The following is a 26019-nucleotide window of genomic DNA, read 5'->3' on the forward strand; positions in this document are numbered from 1 at the left end:
CATATGGTCTATCGCTGCTTTCACAATACAACAGATATGACCAGGTGCAACAGACTATAGGACCCTCAAAGCCTAAAACATTTACTATCAGGCCCTTTACAGAAAGTTTATCAATGTCTGCCCTAGATCAATGACTAAACACATTGACCTCCTTTAAGAACATACTATGTTCCTCTCCCACCGTATGTACATCCTATTTATTCAGCATTAAATACTCTCCATTACATATCACCAACCCCCAGTTAACTATGTAGCTATCAGATCTGACTAAAAATGACTTTTCAAGAAGGCCTTTCCTCACCATTTAGACTAACACATCCTAATTCAACTAGCCACACTTCAAGTGTCCGATAGCCCCATGTGGCTAACATATTTGAAAGACAGCAGTAAACCAGAGGTCTGTTTGTTTCCAGACTCTATTCTATTAGTCAATATGCCTACCTCTGTACCAGTAACACACTGTCTTGAAGTTTTATATTATATGATAGAATGAGCATACACACTACCACCATTCCACCCTGCCTTTCTTCTTCAGAAGTGTCCATGCTATCAAATCAGCATGTGAAATTTCTTAAAAACTTTTGAAACTTCCAATGAAACAACACTGAATCTAGAGCTCAGTCTGAAGAACAGTGACTTTTCTATGATATGCCATATTCATGGACAGGAAGACAATAGCTCTGTCATTTATTTAGGTCTTTTTAATGTCTTTCAATAACATTTTATACTTTTCCAACACAGAGGTTACACATTCATTATTCCTGGCGACTTGATAATCTGCCATGTTTTTGTAAATGGTGTCTTCTGTAATGACTTTCTCTAGTTTTCTGCTGCTAATATGTAGAAATGCAACCTATTTTTGATTACTGATCTTATATCAAGCTATTTTGTTAACTAATAATTTATCAGTAGATAAACACTACTTTAGTAATACTAATCTTTTTTGGCTTTTACTACTACTACACAATTTACTTAATACTTACAGGATTATCTGAAGCATTTTTGTTTAGGTCAATTACATTTTTCCAGGACTTTATTCATTTTGTTTAAACTTTCAAACTTGTGGCATGGAATTGTTGATAGTATTCTCTATTATCTTTTAATCTGATCTATCTGTAATTATGTTCTCCTTTTTATTCAGTGTTTGTTTATGCCTTCTTTTTTCTCACATCACTATTACCAGAGGTTTGTCTATTCTATTTTTTAGTCTTTTCAAATAAAATCAGCTTTTAGCCTTTATTTTTCACATGGTCTCTGTAACTCTACTACTTTACAAATGAATGCCTACATCTGCCTCCTGACTAAAAGTATACAAAATTATACTAATACTGTAATTAGAAGGACTATGTGGCAGTATGGAAAAATATGATTGTACTACTGCTATTAAAGAGAATGTTTCTGGTCTTAGGAAATACACAATGAAATATTTAATAGCAAAAAGAGTCCATTATCTCCAACTTAATCTCAAAGGGCTTAAAAAAATAAAACAAACCAATAGACACAAAAACACACACACACATGCACATGCATACACACAGCTCCATCAAGTGGGGCAAAATGTAGATAATTGGCAAATATGGGTAAAGGATATATGGATTCCCCTTTACTATTCCTCCAACTTTCACTGAAATTACATCAAAATAAAAGGTTACCAAAGCAATTAGGCTTGTGAACAAAAATGGAAAAAAAATCCACAAAAATAAAAGCAATTTAAAAATGGAAAGGCTGTGTTTTATTTTTGTTAATAAACATTAAGTAGTTTTAATAATATAAACCAATTAACAGAAAAACATTAAAGTTTTTTGTTAGTGATAAAATGGAACTAGTGATAATAGGGTAAGTGTGAAGAGATGCCAGAGAGTAGCATGTTATGAGTTGAGTATGTGCTGTAAGTCTAGATCAGTATATTTTTAAAAGTTTACAGCTGGGCGCGGTGGCTCACGGCTGTAATCCCAGGACTTTGTGAGGCTGAGGCGGGCCTCGGATCATCTGAGGTGGGGAGTTCAAGACCAGTCTGACCAACATGGAGAAACCCCTGTCTCTACTAAAAATACAAAATTAGCCAGGCATGCTGGCACATGCCTGTAATCCCAGCTACTCAGGAAGGGTGAGGCAGGAGAATCGCTTGAACTCGGGAGGTGGAGGTTGCGGTGAGCCAAGATCGTGCCACTGCGCTCCAGCCTGGGAAACAAGAGTGGAACTCCATCTCAAAAACAAAAATTTTAAAAAAGGTTACATGCCTCCTCCAGAAAATTTGCTAATGACAAAAAAACATAATACATTAACTTAAACTTAGAAAATAAAGCAGAGTCTATCCAACTATAATGAGGAGTTACTATATTTAGGAAAATTACCTAGACTAAGCTTACTCAAAATATCCACATCTTTAATTGGGTCTGATAAACAGCAGTCAGCTATAGAAAATAAGTATTGACAATTTACAAGATTATGGACTTAACCTATGAAGAAATTACCAGTACATTAGCATAAAAGCCTACTGAATGCTATCTTAAGACCATAAAATCCTTAAATAAAAGTTTGTGTGCAATTAAGTGTCAAACAGTATTAGAAGTGAAGTTGCCAAAATACCACTGTGAAAAATATCTAATAAAAGTCAAAATTATTAAATACAACTTTAACAGCATTCATATTTAGGTTTCAAATGCTTAATACCATCAGATGGATTAGCACCTACTGAAAATGTAAAAGATGAAAGAATGCTTGCTTGCTTTCTTTTAATTTGGTTAGAATTCTTCAATTCAAATTTCAGAAACCTTTCTGTCTACCTTCAGGCAGTATACCACCATCTGCAAAGAAGCTGCCTGAAAAAGTTAATAAATATCCAAGACTATAAACTGTTACAATTTTATTGTATTATTAATATCCTTGAGTGAGACAGGTATGCCAAATTAACACTGCAAAATGGTAGGGCAAAAGGGAAAAACAGAAAAATAGGATGATTTACAAATGGAAAAATTAAGAACAAAATCACTTCATATCTGGGTTTCTGTAAAAAGAAAAAACACATTCACCCAGAATTTTTATGCTGAAGAATATGAAATCAAACTCTATCCCAATAAAGCACAAAAATAACAAAAAATCACTTAACCCCACAGAATACTCAGAAAATTAAAAAGGGCTAATAATTACACATATGGAATGAATAAGACTAAATTCTAACACTGATGTATTTTAAAAACACAACAACAAGCATTTTTATAAACATCACTGACCTTAAGTTAACCTTACCTTTTTATCTTCTTTCACTTTGTGGGTTTTCTTCTTCATCTTCTTATCATCTAACTCCTGGTCAGAAGTGATTGCAGGATTATCAATACCACCTTTCCAAGTTTCAACAGGAGAAAGAAGTGGATCTTCTTCACTTCCACGATGTCTTCCTTTTCTTTTTGTTTTAGAAGTGGTGAAAGCCTCATCATCACTGGCATCTGAATGTGTTCTTCTATAGTATGACTTGGCTTTACTAAACAAGGTTTTAGATTTGTATTTGTATTTTGAAGGCCTACGTTCCCCATGACTTTTTGAGGTTCTATCAGAAAATCCGTTTTCTTCATCTCCTTGGGTATTATTTACAAATGAGTTTCGAATTTTAATGCGATTTTGACTATCATCTGGGACAACATAAATCTCATCAGAATAGCCCTTCTGTTTGAAAATTGTATCAATGGGTTCCGCATAGTTATCTGAAGGATCCATATCTTCAGGATGTGCCAAAGGCACCCGGGAAGTCTGCTTTCTTGGATTTTTACCAATACCAGCTTCAATTGTTTTTAAAAGGTTTGGATCCAGTTTTTTCACATTTGTCTTAGGTACAACTGGTTTAGGTTTAATAGGTGGAGGCACTTTATGGTTGCGTTCATGGTCATGACAGTTTGGGGTACTATGAATGGGATATTCATTTCCTTCCAAATCTAATCTATATCTGGAACGGTCACTAGGTGTTGGAAGCAACTGTACATCATCCCCAATTGGACTATAAGGAGGTGGTGCTTCTGTGTCATCATCTGAATCAGGGTAGTTATTATAGGGAAAACAGTCTCTGGGAGATGGTAGAAAAACATCTTCACTTTGATGGGTTGATTCCCTTGTATTATCAGACAAATAAGAATTTTCTATCATATTTTTTTTCTCTAGAACATCACTAAAAAACAGAGTAAAGACCTCAGTTTGCCGATGATACTGAGATAAAGAATACAATGCTGTAAATTTAGCAGTGATCTCAGTTGCAATGTGTTCTCCTTCAGTCATTAACTCTTTGATAGCCTCATTTTCAAAAAAATCTGCTTGGCTGTCAGTAACTGCCACCAGCTGTACAGGAATGGTGTCTTGAACTTCTGATAGAAATGCTCGAAGCATTCCCATTGATGCTTTCCGTTTTGCAGAGTAAACTAATATATACCCATGAACTAGTTCATCTTTTCTTACTCCAATTGAAGAGTGGTATGATAATATTGTGATCTGTATTCGCCTCCTTTTTTCACCAATGATTTTATCAAGCATTAGGGAATTATTCTGTCCAGCTTGAGCAGCACTGCAAGAATGAGAATCAAGGAAGGGTGAAAGAATAAGATCCACACTAAATGGATCTCCACACATGGCGCACATGACAATTCTCAGGTCAGCTTCTGATATGTCCTTATTGGCAGGAACTGGGCTCACCATATCCAAATTGTGTTTAACTGATTCCAATACTCCTCTTAGAGCTTGCTTTATTTGGGTTTCATTAAATTTACGAGGATACGTACCAGCAGGTACATCTACAAAAGGACATTGTAACTTGTTTGCCAACTGCTGCCCTTGGTGCCTGAGAATTGGTAGATTCTTACTAATGGAATCTCTCTGATTAGCCAGAATTAATGTAAATGGAAGATTAGCCATGTATTTATCTTTTCTGATCTGAGAAGCTTCAGTTCTTATTTTCCCAATAAATTCCCCAATAAAACTCAATGACTCAATGGAATTAAATACACAGAAGCACCCATGTGGTTTAAAGGCGGCAGTCCATAACTGACTCAAAAAGTAAGGCGATTTGGCATCAACCGGCCGAAGATCAAGTTCATAAATTTTTCCATCTAAGGCATACTCATCATCAGTGGACTGTGTCCTTATCTCATTTGCTAGTTCTTGGGCAAGGCCATCCTTCCCTAAAATAAAAAGGTTAACTTTATCTATATTGGTACTATCGTGATATAATCTTAAGCGGCCGTGATCCAACTGTAAAAGACTACTAGCAAGTAACTGCTCCACTTTAATGTCTGTACAATTTTGACCACTAAGACATGTTTCTTTAGTGGGATGATAAACAAATCCTATATGCTTAAGTAGAAGAGATTCCCTATCAGGTGCAAGTTTCTGTAAAGCTTTATATCTAGGTTCTTCACTCAGAACTGTATGAATTTCACTCATTTTATCTGAACTGGGTGTTGCATTAAGATCTAAATCATAAAAAAGTTCAGAATGCTCAAAAAGCATTTCTTGAAACTCTTCTTTGGCTTTTTCAACTATTTCTCGCTGATGCCTACCATATACCTCTTTGCTATCAGTCTCAGTGATATATTTGAAGGCTTCATCCTCCATAACAAAGCACATAACTTCCTCCCACGGCTGCCCAGGTGAAATGAACTGAATTTTTTCCAAAGTCTTTTTGAATTTTTCCTTCATTTCTACCCTCCTCTTCTCGGATATTAGATGTTGTACATGGTTCTGATAGACTTTTTCAGCTTCTAAAGTGCTCAGGAGGTCAAATGGAATCCGCCTATCATTAATTTTGTCTATATGGTCAGTTTCATCCCAAGGTGTTTTTTCTAGCACCACAAAACATAACTGGAAATCTGCTCTCTTTTCCATTAACTTCAAAGCTTCTGACCAATTCAAATGTTCAATCTCTTCTAGATTTGGCAAAAGAGTGTTAAAAGCTCTTGGTAAAGTGTTTATATACTCTTCTCTCCTTTTTCTTATGTGTTCCTGTTTAAGTTGTTCTATATGTTTTGAGAATGCATTTCTGGCCTTTCTTGTTCCCTCTAAGTTGATGTATTCTTCATAATCAGGATGATTTTTTAATTTATTACTAACAGTTTTCCAAGTTGCATGATAATCTCTCACAGTCTGCACAAGTTTTTCAAACTTATCTGTTGCTGTGACAACAAGTTGTCTCTGTGTTTTATAAGCATCCAAATAGGGAATAATTTTAGGCTTGCTACGAGTTTTATCCAACATTTGTACCAGTGCAGTGAAACATGTTTCAATGTTGACATTAAATCGTGCTGATGTTTCCACTACAAGAAGGTTCTTTTTGTTTGAAGCAAATGCCTGAACTTCTCTAAGATAATGATCCACGCATTCATCACATTTAGTTGCTGCTATTATTACAGGTTTTTTTGATTTTGATAACTGGACAAAAAGGTTATTCACAAATTTAAGTTGATCATCAAACTTCCTATTGCATCCCTGACTTACATCAATGCATAATAAAAATCCATCTACATTGAGCTTCCCTTCAGGCATTTGCTTCTGTTCAAAGTCTTGTTCTAAGCCTAGTTGATCAGTGCAAATGTACATTAGCTTTTCTGCTGACTGCAATTTAGATGCAGCTGCACGTTTTATATATGGTTGCAAATTCGTACTCCGATGAGGCAAGAAAGTCTGGTCATCAATGAACTCTGTTTGTTCAATGACATGAATTTTGCATTCTACTCCATCTTCACCATTTTGTATTATGTCACCCCAGTACAAAAAGTGATCATTGTTTACTACTCGTCCTCCAAAGTCAATGGTGCTAAGCACAGAAGTATGCTCTGGATAATACTCATCTGCTTTTGAGCGTACAAATCTATTGCACAAACAAGACTTTCCAACTCCACAGTTACCTTTGTCTTTTTCAGTCCCAGAGAGTCCAACTACACTGATGGTATAGGATGGGGGACGAGGCTCTTTGTTTTTTGCCATCATAACTCTCTTCTCATGTCTCTACATTCATAAAGGTAACCAGATATGCTTCTCATTCTGAAAATAAAATCATCTCAAAATACAGATCCCAAATTTCAGAACTGTATTTGGTTCTTTGTATTTCCCTCATTTCTGTGCAGAAACGTCTTCAAGATCATAGGGATCATCTTCCTATAAAGAGGGGGGGGGAAAAAACAAATCTTAATCACAAATTACATACACTGAATTACAAATAACAAAGATGTTTACAACAAAGCACCATACAAGTTAATAATAATGATACATGTATTTTAAGAGGTAACTACATAAACAGTTTATGACTTACTGTTATAAATACACGATGACCTCAAAACATAAGGCAAACCTAACAAAATACAAAATCTAATGTAATGTCTCACAAACTTTAAAATAAACCTCTATTAAACTAAATGTACATTTAGCCTCTAATTACCCCTTCCTGTGAGTTTGAAAAAACAGCTAGTCCTTTCCACTCCCTTAATTTTCCTGCCTTCTGTCACTGGAGGCTATGCTGGTAATAACTAAAATGTACTAGTTGCCTTGCAACTCCCTCACAACTTAAAAATACAAAACAACCTGCTTTTTCTATTACAGGGTTCCTCAAAACTTATTCCTTAAAACAGAATTTCATAAGAATTTGATAAGATTTTAGAATATAAATTTTTTTTCAATAAATTTCAATAGTCTTTTTAAAAAAATCTACCAAATGTTATGCCCCCCAAAAATTGACTATTTAAATACTTAAACAGCGAAAACAGAAATGAGTGAACACAATACAAATAATGATGGCATTTCCATAGATCACTGCTTCTTAAACTCTCTAAGGACCAAATTTTATTTCAAATCTACAAGACCAACTACAAAATATAATGAAATTTATTTTTACATCGAAGCCTTGATTTTTTGTTGATTCAAGAAACCTAAAACTGCCAAACTGATCCTAAATGCTCTTAATTCCTGGATATATTTCCTCTCAAAATAGTTACAAAGGGCACAAGGACCACATTTTCAGTAGCACCAAGCTAAATAATTTTAAAATGATATATCTGAGACAATCTTTTAGAATTATTTGATATGCTAGCAACACAAGATAACTTGTAAGAATTCCATAAAATTCAATTTTGATTACTTTTCAGGTAGGTAATAAATTGGTCTTTTAAAAAAGTTTTTAAGAGATTCTTCACATTCTTTTGAGAACAAATTAAAAGAACTACATCATTTCCACCTCCAAATTTCACAAGATAGGAAAAAATCACAAGCAATGTACATCAGCACATATGAAAAGTATCCTCAATTCAGACAAAGAACAAACAAAAAAAATCTAAGAAAAGTAAGAAAAGACCACTTCCTCCCCTCTCCCACAAATACCTGCTAGTCCACTGACCTCTGTTGTAAGTAAACATCTATTTCAATTACACCGAACATATGTTATACTAACTAATGGTGAAGATAAACTGTGCTCATAATTTAAAATCTTGACTAATATTTCTGGTAAAATTATAATACATAATTTTTAAAAATAAAATTTCAGATTTATTCTCATATTTTAGAAGCTTATTCCATCAATCTCAAGTAAATATTAACTTTAATAGCCATCTGACAGTCAAACAAAATATATATTAGGTTCACTTTTGTAGTAAATATTACTATATTGAAGCGGCAATACAAGGAAGTGGAAATCATGTGTAAATACAACTGATTTCAAAATCGGACTCCTATCATTTACTAGTTGACAACAGTAAAGCCCTAAAACTCTTAAGACATAGTTCCTTCATCTATAAAACAGGGCTATATCTATAAATCATTTTTTAAAATGTGAAGTGCCTAGTGAAGAGGCTTAATAAATATTAGTTCCAGGTCTTTATTTGATTCTTGGAACCATGGGAAGCTGCTTAAGATTTATGAAAAATAATGTGATGAGACTTGTGACTCACAAATATTTATGTGACAGCAGTGTATACATGTAGTAAAGGAAACTAGGGCAGTCCCATCCAATCCTATTAACTTTTTTTATTAAGTAAAATTTTTACAAATCTTAATCTGGCCAAAGTGAAAATTTGTACCTAGCATCAACTTTAACATTCTTTACCTGAACTGTGTAAAAGAATAAGTGAACACTTTATTTATGGATATTACAGAGAAGAAAACATAGTGTATTCTGGACAACAAAGTTATATATACAGTGACATAAAGGGAACTTAGTATGGAAAACAGCACAATGATTCCATACCTAACAATTAATTAATTGCAAAATGTTGAAAACACAAGAGAATACAAGATCTATTCCTTTTCATTAGAAAAGCAAAACCTGCAGATGATATACTTATCAAAAGACGACTTATCTGGTGATTACTTTGGGGAATTTTTACAGTACAGTAAGAACACTACAGTTACATAATGAAATACAACTCTTTATTAAACAAACATCTATTCTGAAAACTAACAGTAATTCAAAGACGTTTTTAAAAGTAAAACCATCCCTTGTCTTCAAGTCATATATATGCTTACCCAAATAATGTAATTCTGAATACTATTACTCATTAAGACTCACTTCTGCTCTCCAATAGCATAAACCCCAAAACACTGAGATATACTCTATATGTTAAGATAGAAAGGTAAAGCAGAAATGAAAATACTCTCTCATAAAATGTATTTTTAAAGTTTCAGAAACAAAAGGGTCTTAAATGAAGAATGGAGGCATTAAGTCATCACCCTTTCATTGGTCACTGAAAACTGGAAAGCTTTTTATTTGACAGAAATAAAAACTATGAGGTGAAAATTTAATACTAAGGCTTCAACACATCCTCATTCATTTGACACTGGCAATCTGAATCTTAAGTGTTCATGTTTAAATTAAAAATAAGGTAATTTCACATGACTTCTATGGTTTCCACAACAATTCACAGTAAAATGCCCATTAGATACAGGGAGGAACATCCTTATCCTTCTAACAAGGCTGTTAAGCAGACTACCTGCTGGTATTTTGAAATCAACTCCAGAGCTTATGTCGTGAGTCACCATATAGTGATTTACAAACTGTGACAGAAAAATTCTTCCACCTAGATGTGGGAAGAGTGCTGGAAGAGTCCTTCCAGCTCTCACCAGAGGGGTGCCTTCCTTATCTGATTTATAGGTTTACTTAATTCAAGAGGCTTTGGTTTGAAAACAAAACCAAAAAAAGGTAGGGGAGTGGGTAGAAGAGTTTGAGAAACCACAAAAAAAAACTGTTGTCACCTTGCCCTCAAAAGCATTTGGCTATCTGTTTGAATGAGTATGGTATTATCACCTCAATGGACAAAGGATCTCATGAAGTTGGCTGTAACACGTTTTAAGGGAATTTCATTTCAAACACTGAGATAGTTCATATATATATACAAATTATCCATTGGCCCCTTACATCCAGATCAAAACTGTCCTCTTCAAGCAATTTTTTTTTCAGTGCTAAGAACAAAAATAAATTATGTTTTTTTCATGCTCCCATTAATAAACTAATGGCCAGTGTCTTCAATTATATGAAGGCTATTTGAGTTAATTCAAAAACTCCTTTCAGTCTTAATATCTATGTCAATCATGCACATCTTTTCTATTTTTGACATAAGCTTACTTTCATGCAACTTGCTCTTCTAGCATCATGTTTATTTTTACTGATGAAGAAACCAAGACAAAAGTAGCAATAACCTATTAGAAACTACAAGGTTAGAAGGAAAATCTCTTCATTTCCAATCTTTTACTTTTTTAAGCAATAGTGCTGCTTTTAATAGCTTGCAGTACAGTCTCTCATTCTGCCTTTAAGATTATCTTTAGGATAATCTTATAGAAATTATTTATATAGAATTCCTTATAGAAATTAAAATTGGCCGGGCGCGGTGGCTCACACCTGTAATCCCAGCACTTTGGGAGGCCGAGGCGGGCGGATCACAAGGTCAGGAGATCGAGACCACGGTGAAACCCCGTCTCTACTAAAAATACAAAAAATTAGCCGGGCGCGGTTGTGGGCGCCTGTAGTCCCAGCTACTCGGGAGGCTGAGGCAGGAGAATGGCGTGAACCCGGGAGGCGGAGCTTGCAGTGAGCTGAGATCGCGCCACTGCACTCCAGCCTGGGCTGGGCAAGAGCGCGAGACTCCGTCTCAAAAAAAAAAAAAAAAAAAAAAATTAAAATTGTGTCAAAATGAAACTATCTTCACAACTAAGTTTTCTAAGATATTTTACTAGACCATTGAAACACTGCACCCTCCTTTGCAAATCAAGAAAAAAAAGTTCTACGAGGAATCCAAAAAATTTTTTTAAAAATCTCAATAAATCAGAACAAACTAAAACACGTACCTTTTCACAAACTGATGCATTCATTAATAAAACGTATGTATTTAAAAATATTTTACGCTTTTAAATTATTATACCATGTCAGGAAATTCCTAACGGTCCTATCTTTAAAATATATCCTTAACTTTTCAGTTTTTTCTACTTTTACTGCTCTCACCCATCAATATCTCTGGCCCAAGATTACTCCAAAGTCTTCTAAACTAACTCCTCTGCTTCACTCCTGCTCCCTTTTCCCAGTCTATTCATATCAGAGCAGCCAGAGTGCTCCTTTTAAAACATAAATCAGAGCTTCCCACTCTTTTGTTTAAAACTCTCGAGTACTGCTAAAAATAAAAAGCAAGTCCTTTCAATGGCTTACTACAAGATCTTCTCCAACCCTCTCTTACCTCTCTGGCTTCCCCTAATACTATTCTACCCTTCTCATTCTGCTTCAATCACACTGGAGGAAGACAACATGCTAAGGCATGTTCTTGCCTTTGCACTAAACTTTTCACAATATCCCCAAAGACCCCACTGGTAACTCTTTACCCTCCTAACTTCCTATACACCTTATTATGTCATTAACTCTATCCCTCTCTGCATCCCACTCGTAATAAAAGAGTCACAAGGCACAAATCTTCATTTCACCAGTATATCAAAAGCCTACAATAGTGCCTCCCACATAATAGCTACTAATTCAATGCATAAATCCTAATTTAAACTCAAATACTTAGTCAAAAATGAAACCATGGGAACGAAAGCTAACTATAATCTATAATAATGTATTTAGCCAGCATAACAATCTAATTTTAATTTATGACATCTTAAAAAAATTTTTTTTTAAAAGTGAAGTTGAGTGCAACCCCAAATACAGTTAATTCAAAATTTTTGGCTGTTTATAGACTTTTGCGGAATCACAAAATTTATGATAAGAAATTACATTTCCAAGACCTAATTACACAGAAGGAACTTTGTAATTACATGCTCTATCTTCTTTAAATCAAATAAATATCCCTTATGTAAACAAATATTCAAAAGAAACAAGAACAAAGCCCAAAGATTATCATATATTCTACAACCTTAGGCAAACTTGTCGGAAACAGTTGAAGAATAAAATAATCAACTCCACACTAAAAGATGAGTAATTTGTTCAGCAGCAATAGAAAATAACAACAAAAAAAGATGAACAGAGTGTAATACTGATGCATTACTTTTCTGTTTTTTGTTTGTTTTGAGATAGGCCTCTTAATCTGTCATCTAGGCTGGAATGCAGTGGCATGATCATAGCTCACGGCAGCCCTGAACTCCTGCGCTCAGGTGATTCTCTCATCTCAGCCTCCTGTCTAGTTAGGACTATAGGTATGCACCACCACACACAGCTAATATTTAAAAATTATTTTGTAGAGAGGGGTTCTCCTTATGTTCCCCAGGCTGGTCTCAAACTCCCGGGCTCAAGCAATCCTCTTCCATTAGCCTCCCAAGGTATGGGGATTACAGACGTGAGCCACCTCCCAGCCTGCCTTTTCTTAATGTTGCTATTTCTGGTAAATTTATCAATGCTGTGAAAAGTGAGAAGAAATCAAAAAGTCATTTTAACACACATAAAATAGCTAAGTAATTCAACAATGTAATACCTGTAGGAGAGGAACTCATATTCCATAATCTCTCTTTTTTTTTTAAATAGGGTCTCACTGTCACCCAGTCTGGAGTGCAATGCAGTAGCAGGATCATAGCTTACTGCAGCCTCAAATGCCTGGGCTCAAATGATCCTCCTTTCTCAGCCTTCTAAGCAGCTGTGAATACAGATGTGCACCACCACACATAGGTAATTTTTAAATTTTTTTGTACGGAGTCTCACTATGTTGTGGTCTCAAAGTCCTGAATTCAAAATAATACTTCACCTTTGAACCACAGTTTATACCACAAAGCACACAATTTTTATGCTGAAATGCGCCCTAAAAAGTCATTATTCCTATGAATTAGTCTTGAAACATATAATCAGGCAAATGAAGAGAGAACCAACCTGTCAAAACTTTGAACAAATTATGTGGTGACTAAATAACCTAGAAGCATTGGGATTTTTGTTTTGGAATCATATCTCCAGCAACAGTGCCTGACACACAGCGAGTGCTCAGTAAATATTTGATGAATAAATGACTTAATCTCCAGACTAAGAATACTCAGCTTCCAAACCACTAAATAATCCTGAACACTTAACAACAATTACGTACTGCTTTGGGCCCATTACATCTAGTACAGCAAAATATACTAACATAAAAGTCCAGTTTTTTCCCCTAAGACTATAATGTGATCATTAACACACATTATGGGTATATAAACAGTAAGCCTAAAGGTTTGTAGTACTTCGAGGGTCCAACTGGAAAGTACTCTGGGAGTTTGGCAAACCCACACAGCAAAGGTAATTCTGCTTTTACCTATTTTTATCTTCTGATATTTCAATTTGTTGGAAAAAAAAACTTCACTGCTGAAAATATGCAAAAAACCAATGACCAAAACTATTCCCAAACACATTAACTTCCACCCTATTATTTAATCTACACCCTACTCTGATAACATGTTATTTCCCTGAGGCCTTGGTGTGCAAGTCATTCTAAATTCTTTCATTTCAGTATGGAAAACAGAAGGACCAAAGGTCATCCCATGTCCATCAACCTAGGTAAACAACCGTAGTATTTATTTACTGTGCTTAGCTACTATCGGTTTAACTTTGTCAGGGATTTCCAATGTATGAAGGTACATATAGGAAAGTCTACCAAGCCAGTAACTATGGCTTGGTAGTTCACCTCCCTTCCAGTGTCTGGGTCCTTTTCTCTCCACCTTGGAGAAGTGAGAAGTGGGGAGAAGGGCATAATTTGACATGCAATATTACAATGCCATATAGTAGAGGAACCGTCATTTTCATTATACAAACAACTTTAGGTAAGGCTTAACAATTTTTAAAATGAGAGAACCTGATTGAAAAAGAATATCAACAAGAGGTATAAGCTTTAAAGTAAGTATGCATTAAGAAAAAAAAACCAAAAAACTGAAAAGCACTTTCCACACTATATTATTAAAACGCATAATAATAAATAGTACCATAGCTGAGGAGATAAAGGCAATGTGTTATACCATGGTACTAATAAATGCAACAGGAATTCAAAGAAATGAAAGTGCAAGTTGAAACAACTCACGGTTTGGAAAACTTTTTCTGTAAAGGGCCAGGCACTAAATATTTTAGGCTTTGCATGTTGCACAGTGTCTGTCACACTACTCAACTCTGCTGTCATACTGCAAAAGCAGTCATAGACTATACTTAAATGAATGACCATGGTTATGTTATAGTAAACTTTACTTAGGAAAATCTGAATTTCATGTAATTTTCACATATCACAAAATATTATTCTTTTAATTTGCCCCCCAACCATTTCAAAATGCAGAAAGCCATTTTACAAAAATAGAGAGCAGGTAAGATTTGGCCCAGAAGCCATAGTTTGCAGATCCCTGAAACAGATGAATGGTTTCAATGATGAGGAAGGATTTGAGTAAGCCTTAAAAAACAGACGAGATTTGGATTGTAAAGTCGTCTCTCCAGGTGTACAATTAGGGTAGAATGGCTGAGCACGGTACCCATGTTGGAAAGAAATACTGTTTTGAACACATAAGTTATGGCCCTAGGTCTCAAGGGAAAACAAGAGTTAGACCTTGTCATAAGCAATAGAGAAGCACTACAGATTAGTCTAGAAGAGGAATACAACACTGGGCACACAGCCCAAGAGACAGAAAAATACTACAGGCTAAAAGCTCTCGAACTATCATAGAATTTAGAAGAGCAATCCAGCTGGCGTGGTGGCTCACACCTGTAATCTCAACACTTTGGGAGGCCAAGGTGGACAGATCACTTGAGGTCAGGAGGTCAACACCAGGCCGACCAAGATGGTGAAACTCCATCTCTACTAAAAATACAAAAATTAGCCAGGTGTGATGGCATGTGCCTGTAATCTTAACTACTCAGGAGGCTGAGGCAGGAGAATAGCTTGAACCCAGGAGGCGGGGGTTACAGTGAGCTGAGCGCCACTGCACTCCAGCCTGGGTGACAGAGCAAGACCCCATCTCAAATAAATAAATAAATAAATCAGCAATGCAAGAGAAAGAGAGCTTGGGAACTGGCTACTAGACATAAGAAATAAAAGACAACACATTAAGCCAGTGTTTCTTCATGAAAAACTAATCAGTTTCAGCAATAGATGGTGGTTCATTTGACTTTCAGGTGTTATTTCCAAAGACAGATGAAACTTCGGTAATGAAACAAGGCAAGTTTAGGATTATTAACACAAATTTCAGCATCATAAACTTTAGAAAATTACCTATGAGACCATTTGGTGTAATACTCTTATTTTCTAAAGAAAATATATGAAGAATTAGATACTTGTTTAATACAGAAGAGTAGAAATCTAGATCTTAAATTCTCTAGATCAGGGGTCCCCAACCCCAGACTGGTACCCATCTGTGGCTTATTAGGAACTGGGCTGCACAGCAGGAGGTGAGGGGTGGCCTGGAAAGCGGGCATTACCACCTGAGCTCCACCTCCACAGCAGCAGTAGATTCTCAGAGGAGCAAGAACTGTAGATTGCTTGCTCCCTTTGTGAATCTAACTAATTAATGCCGGATGACCTGAAGTGGAACAGTTTCATCCCAAAACCACGCCCCCAATTCCATGAAAAAACTGTCTTCCACAAAACCAGTCCCTGGTACCAAAAAGGATCGCGGCTCTAGATTATAGTAATGTTAATTTTTTATTAGTTCTCTAAAAGAGGTATTACCGTGGCTCTCAAAAGGTAAGTATAAAAAGAAACAATTTTGAATCAGTAAAAGAACATGATCAACAGAAAGAAAATAAACAAATTATGCCATATCAGAAGCCAAGGTAAGAGTTTTTCCAAGGCTGTTTGACAAGCCAAATACAGTAACTAGACAAATAGTTATGCCAATGTTACGTGTTTATTTCCACATCACCCCTTCTATCACTCTTGCATTGATACCTTCCCCAAATCTTTCACTCTGGCTCATAAGATACACAACTGATGCTCTTTCATTTTTACCTTTTTTTTTTGAAACAGAGTCTCGCTCTGTCGCCCGGGCTGGAGTGCAGGGGCGCAATCTCTGCTCACTGCAAGCTCCGCCTCCCGGGTTCACACCACATTCTACTGCCTCAGCCTCCCGAATAGCTGGGACTACACATTTTTATCTTATGTTTTCTTCCCATCTGCTAATCTGTCCTCTACTTATCTGTGCTTTCAGTCCACACTGTCATTAACTTACCTAAATGTCTTTTTCCCCCTTCACTACCCTAATTGTGTGCTACTTCCAAGTAATACTTACTTTAGCTAAATACCTTTCTACTAACCTTTAAATCAGTATGTAATCCAAGTAATACTTCCTTTAGCTAAATTCCTTTCTACTAACTTTTAAATCAGTATGTATTTCCCTGTATATACCTCAAATTCTTAAAGTGTCATGCTCGCTATCTCTCCACAAAAGTTAAAAGATCTTTTAAGGGAGTAATATTTTATACTTTTTGTATCACTCAGTGCCTCGCTGCTCAATAAAATATTGGTCAGGGATAATAAAACAGGCTAAGGCTAATCTAACACTAGAAAAATGAATATCTATTTTTACCATTAACTCTTCATGATGAAAAGCTTGAGACTCTAAGCAAGTGACATACTAGTCAAATTTTAACCATGAAATTACAAGGTTATGCTCTTTTTCCCAAGTAATAATTCTACGAAGTAAAACATACATATATGACCAAGCATTAACAATCTGTTTCATTTCACTGCAAATCTAAGTATTGTAGACAGCTTCCAAAACACAGTAGGGGGAAAAAAAAAAGATTATCCTTTTTGGCTCTCTCTTACATCTAAACTCCTACTTGCAATTAAAACTCAAAATGTTTCTTCTTCTATGAAGGATTCCCAGAGGTCCTGAGAAAAACAGGCATTCTTTTTTCTTCACATCTTAATACTTTTAACTATTTACTCCTTTACACAGCTTGAGCTATTATACCTGTATCTAATTTATCTTGGTAATTCCAGGGTTGGCACATAGTAAGCGCTAAATAAAAGTAATCTGAACTAATGAATAACAAATCAGAGACTTAAAAAAAGTTAATGTAGATGGTTTTTTTTTTTTTTTTTTTTAGGGGCTTTTTCTTAAACTTTAAGTTCAGGGGGACACGTGCAGTTTGTTATAAAGGTAAACTCATGTCAAGGGGGTTTGTTGTTACCCAGGTATTAAGCCTAGTACCCATTAGCTATTTTTCTTATATTTAAATAATAAATATTTTTCTTATATTTAAGTTAAATATTCTTATATTTAAATACAATACATTTAATACATAAAAACAAAAGCTGTCCTGGTTTGGGAGGGTGGGTTGTCATAGGAAGTCTCAAGGAATCTAGGAAAAAACCCACAGGAATCCAAGGAACAGAGTTTGAAAACCAATTAAAGTTCGTACTTAAAATTCTTAGCATTGAAGTGTTTTTCTTAATTTCTAATATGGTTTTTCCTACTTCAATAAAATGATCGACAAAAGCCTGCACTTAAGAGCCTGATTACTCAAATTACTGAATGATGAATCACTTTATTGATGTTTCTTCACAGTTCTTTTAGAAATTAAATTCCCTTGGTGTACTGTAAATATATATTACAAGTATCTTTTAGAGACATAGACATCACTAAAACAGAACATTGTACAATGCTTCTTCAGCCAATTATATTACTGCACACCTTCTTGGTATGCAAAGAAAAAACTGCGGACCATACAACCCAAATAAATAGTTCTTAAAATAGTATCTATGGAAACTAGAGTTGTGACAAAACTTATTCTGTAGCTACCAAGAAAATCTCTATTATGCCATTTCATATTTAAGAAGTGATCACTAAAGGCCAACACTCATCTTACATCCTGCTAATGATGAAAAAGTTTAGTAAAGTCTTTATGAGACCTTTTTCTTCAATTAAAAAAGTGAGTTAGAAAACTTATTATAAGCTGTATCGCTACTTCAAATCCAAAAATGGAATGCAAATACAATATTCATTCCTTAAATAATCTTACCTTTCAAGGTCAAAATAACTCTCCAAAAAAATGTGCTAATACGCTTTTCAAACACAAGTAAGAAGGGAAGACGGTTTTCAAAACACTTAAGTATTTTGTGACATAATTAAGGTAATAATTTTGGAACACATTTTAAAAATTGCTAAGGTCGTTTAAATGGGGAGGGGCACTACAAAACTCATAAAGATAACAGAATTCTGCCACAATTCTTACATCAAAGGGTAACCCACTTCACTCCCCAGTACTCTTAATAATTAATGCACAGAGAATGGCAAAATAAGACATGTTGATCTGGGTTTAAAAACGTAGCCTACACAAGACAACCAAATCAATAGTTATTTAATCATCTGTACCGTCTGATTCTGCTTTAAGTCAATTAGATCAATAGTGCTATTTCTTGAAAGTTACAAGCATAGGTATGCGCAGCCTTTCACTCCAGTGTGTTTAGTCATAAATTGCTCCAGTATCTTTACAAGTTTTTGGTGACACATACTTACCACTCTTTGTACTATAGATAAAGGTAATGGAGGTCAATTAGTATACAAAGGATAGATGAAAGCAAAAAATGAGAAAGGAATTTAAAATGAAAGCAAAATCTTACTCAGAAAACTGTCCAGTAGGTTACCTATACGGTTAGTATGGTTATCTACAAACACTGAATAAGAATACCGTTTTATGGTATTAAAGTACAAATAAACTGGAATTAACAGCAAAAGGTTTCATTAACATATTTTTAAACCAAACATTATTCCAAATGTTGCATCTAGATGAAATTTTTGTTAGGAGAACCATTTTAAATGGAAATGTAGAGCAATCTCCCATGAAGTGAACCAGATCCTTCAGGCGGATAAACACCACCTAACACCTAACTGTTCTAACTGAATACTGGTTCTGGACTTAAGTGGAACTGACAAACTCGACCCCCCCCCCACCCGCCACCTGTAGAAGGCAACATAAGCAAGTACTAGTAAATACAGCGAAGCATTTTGCTGTTTTACACCTGAATATTTTTTTTTTAATTCAGTTTCCTACCTATCACAAAGGAAAAAGTAAATGATCGATGAGAATTTAAACTTAAAACGTGAGCACAAACCCATCTATATGCCTATCTTGCTCTGTCTCAAAATATTTGAATTCCCATTTATTAAGCTATGGCCAAATCCGAATTTCTATCACATGGTAGAAGTATAAGCGTCTCCCCTACAACTTTCTCGGGATTTTACTAAATGTCCTAATAACAGTTTGCCCTTACTTCCGTGCACCTTTCAACCTCAGCTACCCCCGTGCCTTCAGCTCTCCTGCATTTCTAATAACGCTGGAGAGGGAGGGTGAGAGGGAGTATTTCTGTGTGGATAAGTGCGCGCGCGCTCCCGCGCGGCTCCCCACCCCCACCCCGATACTTTTCTTTAGTGGAAAGAGAAGAAGAATCTGGAGGTTATTCTAGCGAAAACTCAGTATCAAAGCCTCAACCCAGTCGCAGTCAGCCCATAGGACTCTGGGCTCTGGTTGCGCAGTACAACTTCTCAGATCTTACTCCAAGCTTCAAAGCGGATGGAAAATTGGTGAAGAGAACCCAGGGAGGAGTCGGGGAGATGAGGGAAAGTGAAAGGGCCGATCCCCCTACAAGGCGTTTAAGTTTGCAACCGAGACTGTTTCTGAGAATCTCCACCCGCCCCGTGTACCCCCTTCCAGGTGGAACTCGTTAACAGCAGCAACCCGGCCAACGGACACCGCCACCTCCCCTCCCGATGGACCACCCGAGACCCGAGCAAGTGAGGCGACGGGCGAGAGCGGACGCCTGGCGGGGCCGGCGATCCCCGGCCAGCACCAGGCCTCCGCCGACCCTGGCCCCGTCACCTGTGGAGAAAGCACCCCCTCCCCCGGCCTCTCTGCCCTTCACGCCGACCGTATCCCTAACGCTGCAGCTGCTGCCCGCCCGGCCTGCGAAAACCGAATGCAACGCCAGGCTCCCCTCGGCGGCCGCGGGGCCCCAGCCCCTTCAACTGGTTACAACCGGCAGCGGCGACCGAGCGGGGCAGCTAGCCGCAGGAGGGTCCCCGTCTGGGAGGGGGCAGGCAGGCTCGGAGGAGCGGGAGCCGCAAGGTCCTACCTAACAACGTCGGTCTCCTCGGTCTCCACCTCAACGGCAGCGGCCCCGGCGGTGGCGGCGGCAGCGACATTCCTGGGGAGCGCTCCCGCCGCCGCCGCCTCCTCCTCCACTCTCCGCTCGCCTCTCTTCCCCGGCGCGTTCACCGAGCGGCGCGTCCCTTCAGCCACCTCCCCCCGCCCTCCCCGACACACACGCCCCGAAACCCTGAGCCCCACGGCTCCCGCAGCCAGCTCACCCACCCTCCCTCCCTCCCTCCCGCCACCAGCCTTGGCCCCGTCCCTCCCCCCTTCCCCAGCGCCCGCCGCCGCGCCGGGCTCAGTAATGGCGGCCACTCGGGCTCCCTCGCGCTGACGGATTTCTCTCCCTCTCTCCCCGAACTTTACCTCAGCATCTCTCCCGGCGCGCGCAGCCACACACCCGACCGGGGGCGGAGCGGCGGCGCAGCCTGCTCGGGACGCGCGCGCGCGCGCACCCGCGCTGCCGGCCCCACAATCCCCCGCCCCCGCCCCCTCACCTCGCGACACCTCCCGCGCCGCGCGCCCGGCACGGCCCCGCCCCTGCCCTCGTCTCCCGGGAGCCTGGGAAGGCGCGAGCGATCCAGTCGGAGGGAGGGGGCGAGCGCGCGGGACCGCGTCCTCGCTCGCGTCCCCGCTCCCTCCTCCCCTCTGCTTCCCCCTCCTCTCCGCTCCCCCATTGGCTTCTGCCCCTCCCCCTTCTTCCTCCGCCTCTCCCACCATTGGTTCCCTCTCCTACTCCATTCCTTCTCACCTTTTCCCTTTTACCCATTGGCGTGAATATTTTTCCTCAGCTTCCCTCTTTCTCCGTATTCCGTTCCTCCTCAGTCCCATCCTCCACGCTTTGGAAGCTGCTGCCTTGCTGCCCGGAGCGCCGTCGTCCCCGAACCTCCCCTGCTTTCTCCCTTTCCTTCTGTTCCGGTTTCTGGTCGTAACTCAGGAGCAAACCACCGTACTGCAAAGGAACCAGATATTGTGCTCGCGGTTTCAAACCGGGCATGGGCACCGAATGCTTCTCGATAAATCCCCTTACGGTCTCTGAGCATTAGAGAATGCAAGGGAGGAAAACATGCGCCCAAGCTGGTTCGCAGGAACATGCTCGCGTGTCTGCGCCTGTGTGCGCGGCCAGTTTTCTGGCTGAGGATCGCTTGCCAACTACAGACATCACCCGCCCAGGACCCGGTGCCACACTCACCCAGAAGACGAAACTCCACGGGAGCGAGAAAAGGAGTCCATTTCTCCGCCGGCACCACGCGGGGATGCAGGCCCCTGATTCAGTACGTTCTGTGGAAGTGGAGCGAGAAGCCAAGACTTGGGGCGGGTCTCAGGGTGGCCCAAAAGACCCTGTTCACGCCACTACCAGCCTAACTTTAGGAACTGTCGGCCACCTGGCTTTTATTATACCGCCTTAAACATACTTTGAGACTCTAGAAATTTCACAAGTCTCGAGATAGAGCACACTGGGCTTTGGGTGTGTTTCTCATGAGGGCACTGGCGCTGAATGGTGCAGTGAGAAAGGACGGTCGAAACCACTGCCTTTGCTTTTACCATTGAAGAAACTGAGGTCCTGTGACTTTCCCGAGGTCATCGGAATCTGCCTTACACAGGAGACTTAAAATAGTTGCCAGCAGATAAAAGAATGAGCAAAACCACATCTACTCCAATTTGTTAAGTCTAAAAGAAAGTAATTGAGGGGGGATTCCTCTTTGGGGAAAGATTTATTTCCTGCATTGAAAATAGTTTATTGTTAGTAAACATATAAAAAGTATTTTAAATTCAAGTTATTCTTTATTTTTTACGTTACATAAGGTAATGAAGTTAGCCAAGGTTGCTTTTTAGTGTTATAATGATGCAGCTGCTGCCAACCAGAAGTACATTTACGGTCTGTCAGTAAAGAAAACAAAAACTGCCTGTTGGTAAAAATCTGTTAGAAAATATTTGTCAGTAAATCTGTCACAATATTCCAGCAGAAGTTCTGTTCGTTTTTCCGTCCTTCTGCCCCTGTTCATATTTCTCAAAGGTAAACTTAATAAAGGTAGAAGAGACATTTCTAATTTTTCTATATATCTCTTGCTCCCTAATTTCTAAAAGGCATGACTAAAATCCCTTATTCGAGCATCTGAATCCTCCCTACCAAGTAGGTTAAGAGTAGGTTAGGTAAGGTCTGTAGCTACTTCTTTCTTTCAGTTACAAATTGTAGGTGGGAAAGAAGGGTACGGAAAGAAACTTGCAATGAAAGTAAACAGAAAAAAGTAAAAAAGGAGAGAAGGGAATTTGGTGGGTGATCCAACCATCAAAATGTGGTATTAATGCCATAGGTATCTACACCATTTATATAAGTTGGAAAGTTAATGCACTCCAACGCATGTTTTTATCTTTGTACTAAAAGCCCTTAAGAATACCTGAAGTAAACATATAGAAAGTATTTTAAATTCAAGCTATTCTTTATTTTTTATGTTATGTAAGGTACTGAAGTTTGCCAAGGTTGCTTTTTTAGTGTTATAATGATGTAGTTCAAAGTCATAACCTGAATAAGATGTTAAGTACTATACAGTGTATACCCTAAAGATACTTTAAAAATTATGTCCTAAATAATCAGAAATTTTAATAACCATGGACATGTATCAACATAAACAAAAGCCAAATAAATCAGAGCTTCTAAAGAAAACATTAAAAAGGTGTAATGTTCAGTTATAGGTCATGATACTGGAGGCGGGGAAGACTTGAAATCTCGTTTATTTTCTTATAATGAAGACACCAGAAGATATTAAAAAAAAAAAAATCACGATTTCCAAACAATGATTTTCATAGTCGACATTATTTTCAGTTCTTTATCTTGATTTAGGGAGCCTGGAAATGTAGGACTTTGTTTCTTATCAATACTAATAGTCTAAAGGTGCTTACCAGTACAAATAAGTTATTGTATGTAATTTGCTCTTCTCAAAAAATAGAGTTTTCTATATCAATAAAAATCTGAAATGGGAACTGGGGGCCAGAATTCTGTAGCTAATAATGCTTATATATCTATAAATGAAAGGCATTAAGGAGCAGGAGGAAAAATATATAAGATGGCATCTTTAAAAATTGATCAGGAGCCAAGACTTCAGAGAAAAAGTTTTAAAACACCCACCCTCCCTACTCAAAAGGAGAATTTTTAAGAAAATAGGTAACTTATTTACACACATGCACGCGTGCACACAGAAATATGGGAGAGAAACGGAATAAATATTAACGAGCCCTCTCAAATCAACTACTCTTCTTATCTAGAATAAAAAAGTTAAGCCACTGTTCTGCTGTACCGGATGATTAAAATAACTGGACTCTTTGTTCCTCATTTACTTTGAAAAAATTAGAATAAGATTTGTCAGGCATTTTAGGTTTTTAATTTAAATTTTCTTCATAAATCTCTAGTTCTTCATCATATCCTGATAAAGTATTAATATGCATGGTCTTTTTGAGATCAAAAGACATGACAGTCATAAAAAAAGTTATCATAATCCCAGCTTCTACCATTAGTGGTAATACTGCAGTATTCAAATGTTTCATATGATGTGGCTTCAAAAGAACTTACCCTATAGAGGCGGCTACACCCCCTGCTGGAAATCTTTGATCATAACAACTTTGGCTTCTGTAGTCTCAATCAAGAACATATGAAAAGCCAAATAAAGGGCCTTACCACTCATGACAGAATCGACCAATACTTTAGCCTGTCTCATACAAGACAGGCTTTTGGAGAACAACCTATCTCAGAATATCACTTTGATTACAGACAAAATACACAAAGAGGATGGAGAATAATGATGTAAATAACTAAATAGCCAAAACACTTTTAAGATATTTGCTTAATTTCCAACTGTATTTCCACTCTTTACCTTATCCCCATCTCCTGCCTAGACTTCTCTTTTTCTATCTCATACAATTAGGCCTACTTGGGGGGAGGAAAAAAAGGCAGGATAAGATGGGATGTTAATCCTTCAGGTAGTCTAATAATGGTGTATCAATCCCCAATAGCCATTTGCTGTGTTAAGGTGCTTAAGGGCTTTCCCCAAATTTGTTTTATGGCTACCAATGATATTTTCAACATGAAGAAAAGGTGCTAATTATGTCTTGGCTATTACTGTAGAAAATATTTTGACAAGAGTTAAGGTAATTGTGAGCATGGGACTGGAACAGGAGGAAAGTAGTGCATTGACCTTCTTGGCATTTTGTTCCACAGAGCCTTGTTCTGTTGATATTCCAGAACTGTATTTTCAGACTGAAATCCCAAAGATGGTATCAGAGTCTAGCTTCAAAATGTCATTCTCATGCAACTCTAGTCCTAGGACATAACTGAAATAGTGAAAGCAGCACACTATTTTTAAATAATTAGTATTTTGTAAAGATTATTTGTAATGCAGACTCCTTTTAAAGGAAAAACAATTCATTCAGATCCCACCAGCACAAATACTTTAATTAGACAAAAATCTTCAAGTTATTTCGTCTCACAAAAGGAGGTATTGTTGGGCCATCTGGACCCTCTATTGAGTTTTTATGAAAGATCACAGCTTGAATTTAATCAACCCCAATAAAGTTAACCCCATAAAGCTAAAAAAATAATTGCAAGGGTTGCTAACTGAAGGATTTGAATTCTCTCTTTGAGATTGTTACCACTGTCATTTGTAAATCATTACAATGGGAAACAGGAACTTGCATTGCTTGACTGTTTAACCTCATGAACATAATTTTTGTGAATTTCCCACTCTCTTTAGACCAAATTTAGATTGTGAGTCTCTCTACGTAGGAATAACAAAATGAATATTTGGCTCTATATAATAACTAGAAGATGTTTAGTAGAATGTTTGATAATATAAAATGTTTGATAATATAAAATGAAACACTCTAGGTTTTATGGATTTCTGTGGATTTGTGGTAACAGAAGGCTTTATATTTTGAAGTGCCAGCTGAGATAATCACTTTGGAAAATACAAATCATTTAAAGAAATCACTGAATTCACCTGTGAACGTTGAGTTAAATGTCCTTCTTCAAGTACAATAGACATATCTCCACATAACATCTCTCTAGTAGGTAAATGTGTGTTACTAACAACAAATAACTATGGGTCTGAAACATCTGGAAGCATTCTAAAGAACTGGTGCAGTATAGTTTCTGAAGCCAACAGTAAGGTGGCTAATCACTTCGCAATTAAGTCTCTATCAGTTTTCCCTATTATTTTAAACTACAGTAGATGGTAAATACATATTTTGCCAATTCACACTTTGCATTTTCTTCAAAAAGGCAAAAATACAACTATTTTTCTAGTTCAATGAATACGTACATACTTCTAAATACAGAAGGTCCCTGACTTACGATGGTCCAACTTAAGATTTTTTGTCTTTATGATGGTACGAAAGCAATAGTGACGGCATTTGGTACGAACTGTACTTTAAGCACTCATACAACCATTTTTTTTTTCACTTTCAGAACAGTATTCAATACATTACATGAAATATTCAAC

The 26019-nt window shown here is 37.6% G+C and overlaps 3 protein-coding genes across 6 annotated transcripts in view; 1 reads left to right on the forward strand and 2 right to left on the reverse strand.

The window, feature by feature from the left end:
• The window catches only part of LOC105477946 (Rho GTPase activating protein 5), a 71308-nt gene extending 49940 nt beyond the window's left edge, over positions 1-21368 (reverse strand). For 2 of the 4 annotated variants that reach the window (XM_011734845.3, XM_011734841.3), the window contains exons 1-2: positions 20511-20647; positions 3250-7134 (exon numbers count right to left, since the gene is read on the reverse strand). In XM_011734845.3, coding sequence (XP_011733147.2) covers positions 3250-6966 — 3717 coding nt within the window. In that variant the 5' untranslated portion in view covers positions 6967-7134; positions 20511-20647. Of the gene's footprint in view, positions 1-3249; positions 7135-20510; positions 20648-20893; positions 20991-21278 lie in introns of those variants that run through there. The other 2 variants (XM_011734840.3, XM_011734843.3) reach the window with 2 other exon arrangements.
• A 208-nt stretch (positions 21369-21576) lies between these two features.
• On the forward strand, positions 21577-22304 carry LOC139364317 (uncharacterized). The gene has a single exon (XM_071100358.1). It carries the CDS (start codon positions 21577-21579, stop codon positions 21934-21936), a length of 360 nt encoding a protein of 119 aa, XP_070956459.1. The 3' UTR covers positions 21937-22304.
• LOC105477943 (NUBP iron-sulfur cluster assembly factor, mitochondrial) overlaps positions 21736-26019 on the reverse strand; it is a 483889-nt gene continuing 479605 nt past the window's right edge. Inside the window, exon 15 of the mRNA XM_071100355.1 lies at positions 21736-21808. The gene's annotated coding sequence lies outside the window, so the exon portion shown is untranslated. The remainder of the gene's footprint in view (positions 21809-26019) is intronic.

The sequence above is a fragment of the Macaca nemestrina genome, chromosome 7 (genome assembly GCF_043159975.1).
Source record: "Macaca nemestrina isolate mMacNem1 chromosome 7, mMacNem.hap1, whole genome shotgun sequence".
Classification (NCBI taxonomy): Eukaryota; Metazoa; Chordata; class Mammalia; order Primates; family Cercopithecidae; genus Macaca; species Macaca nemestrina.

Coding starts and splice junctions, on each gene's coding strand:
- LOC139364317 (XM_071100358.1), top strand. CDS start 21,577: ATGCAAGGGAGGAAAACATGCGCCCAAGCTGGTTCGCAGGAACATGCT.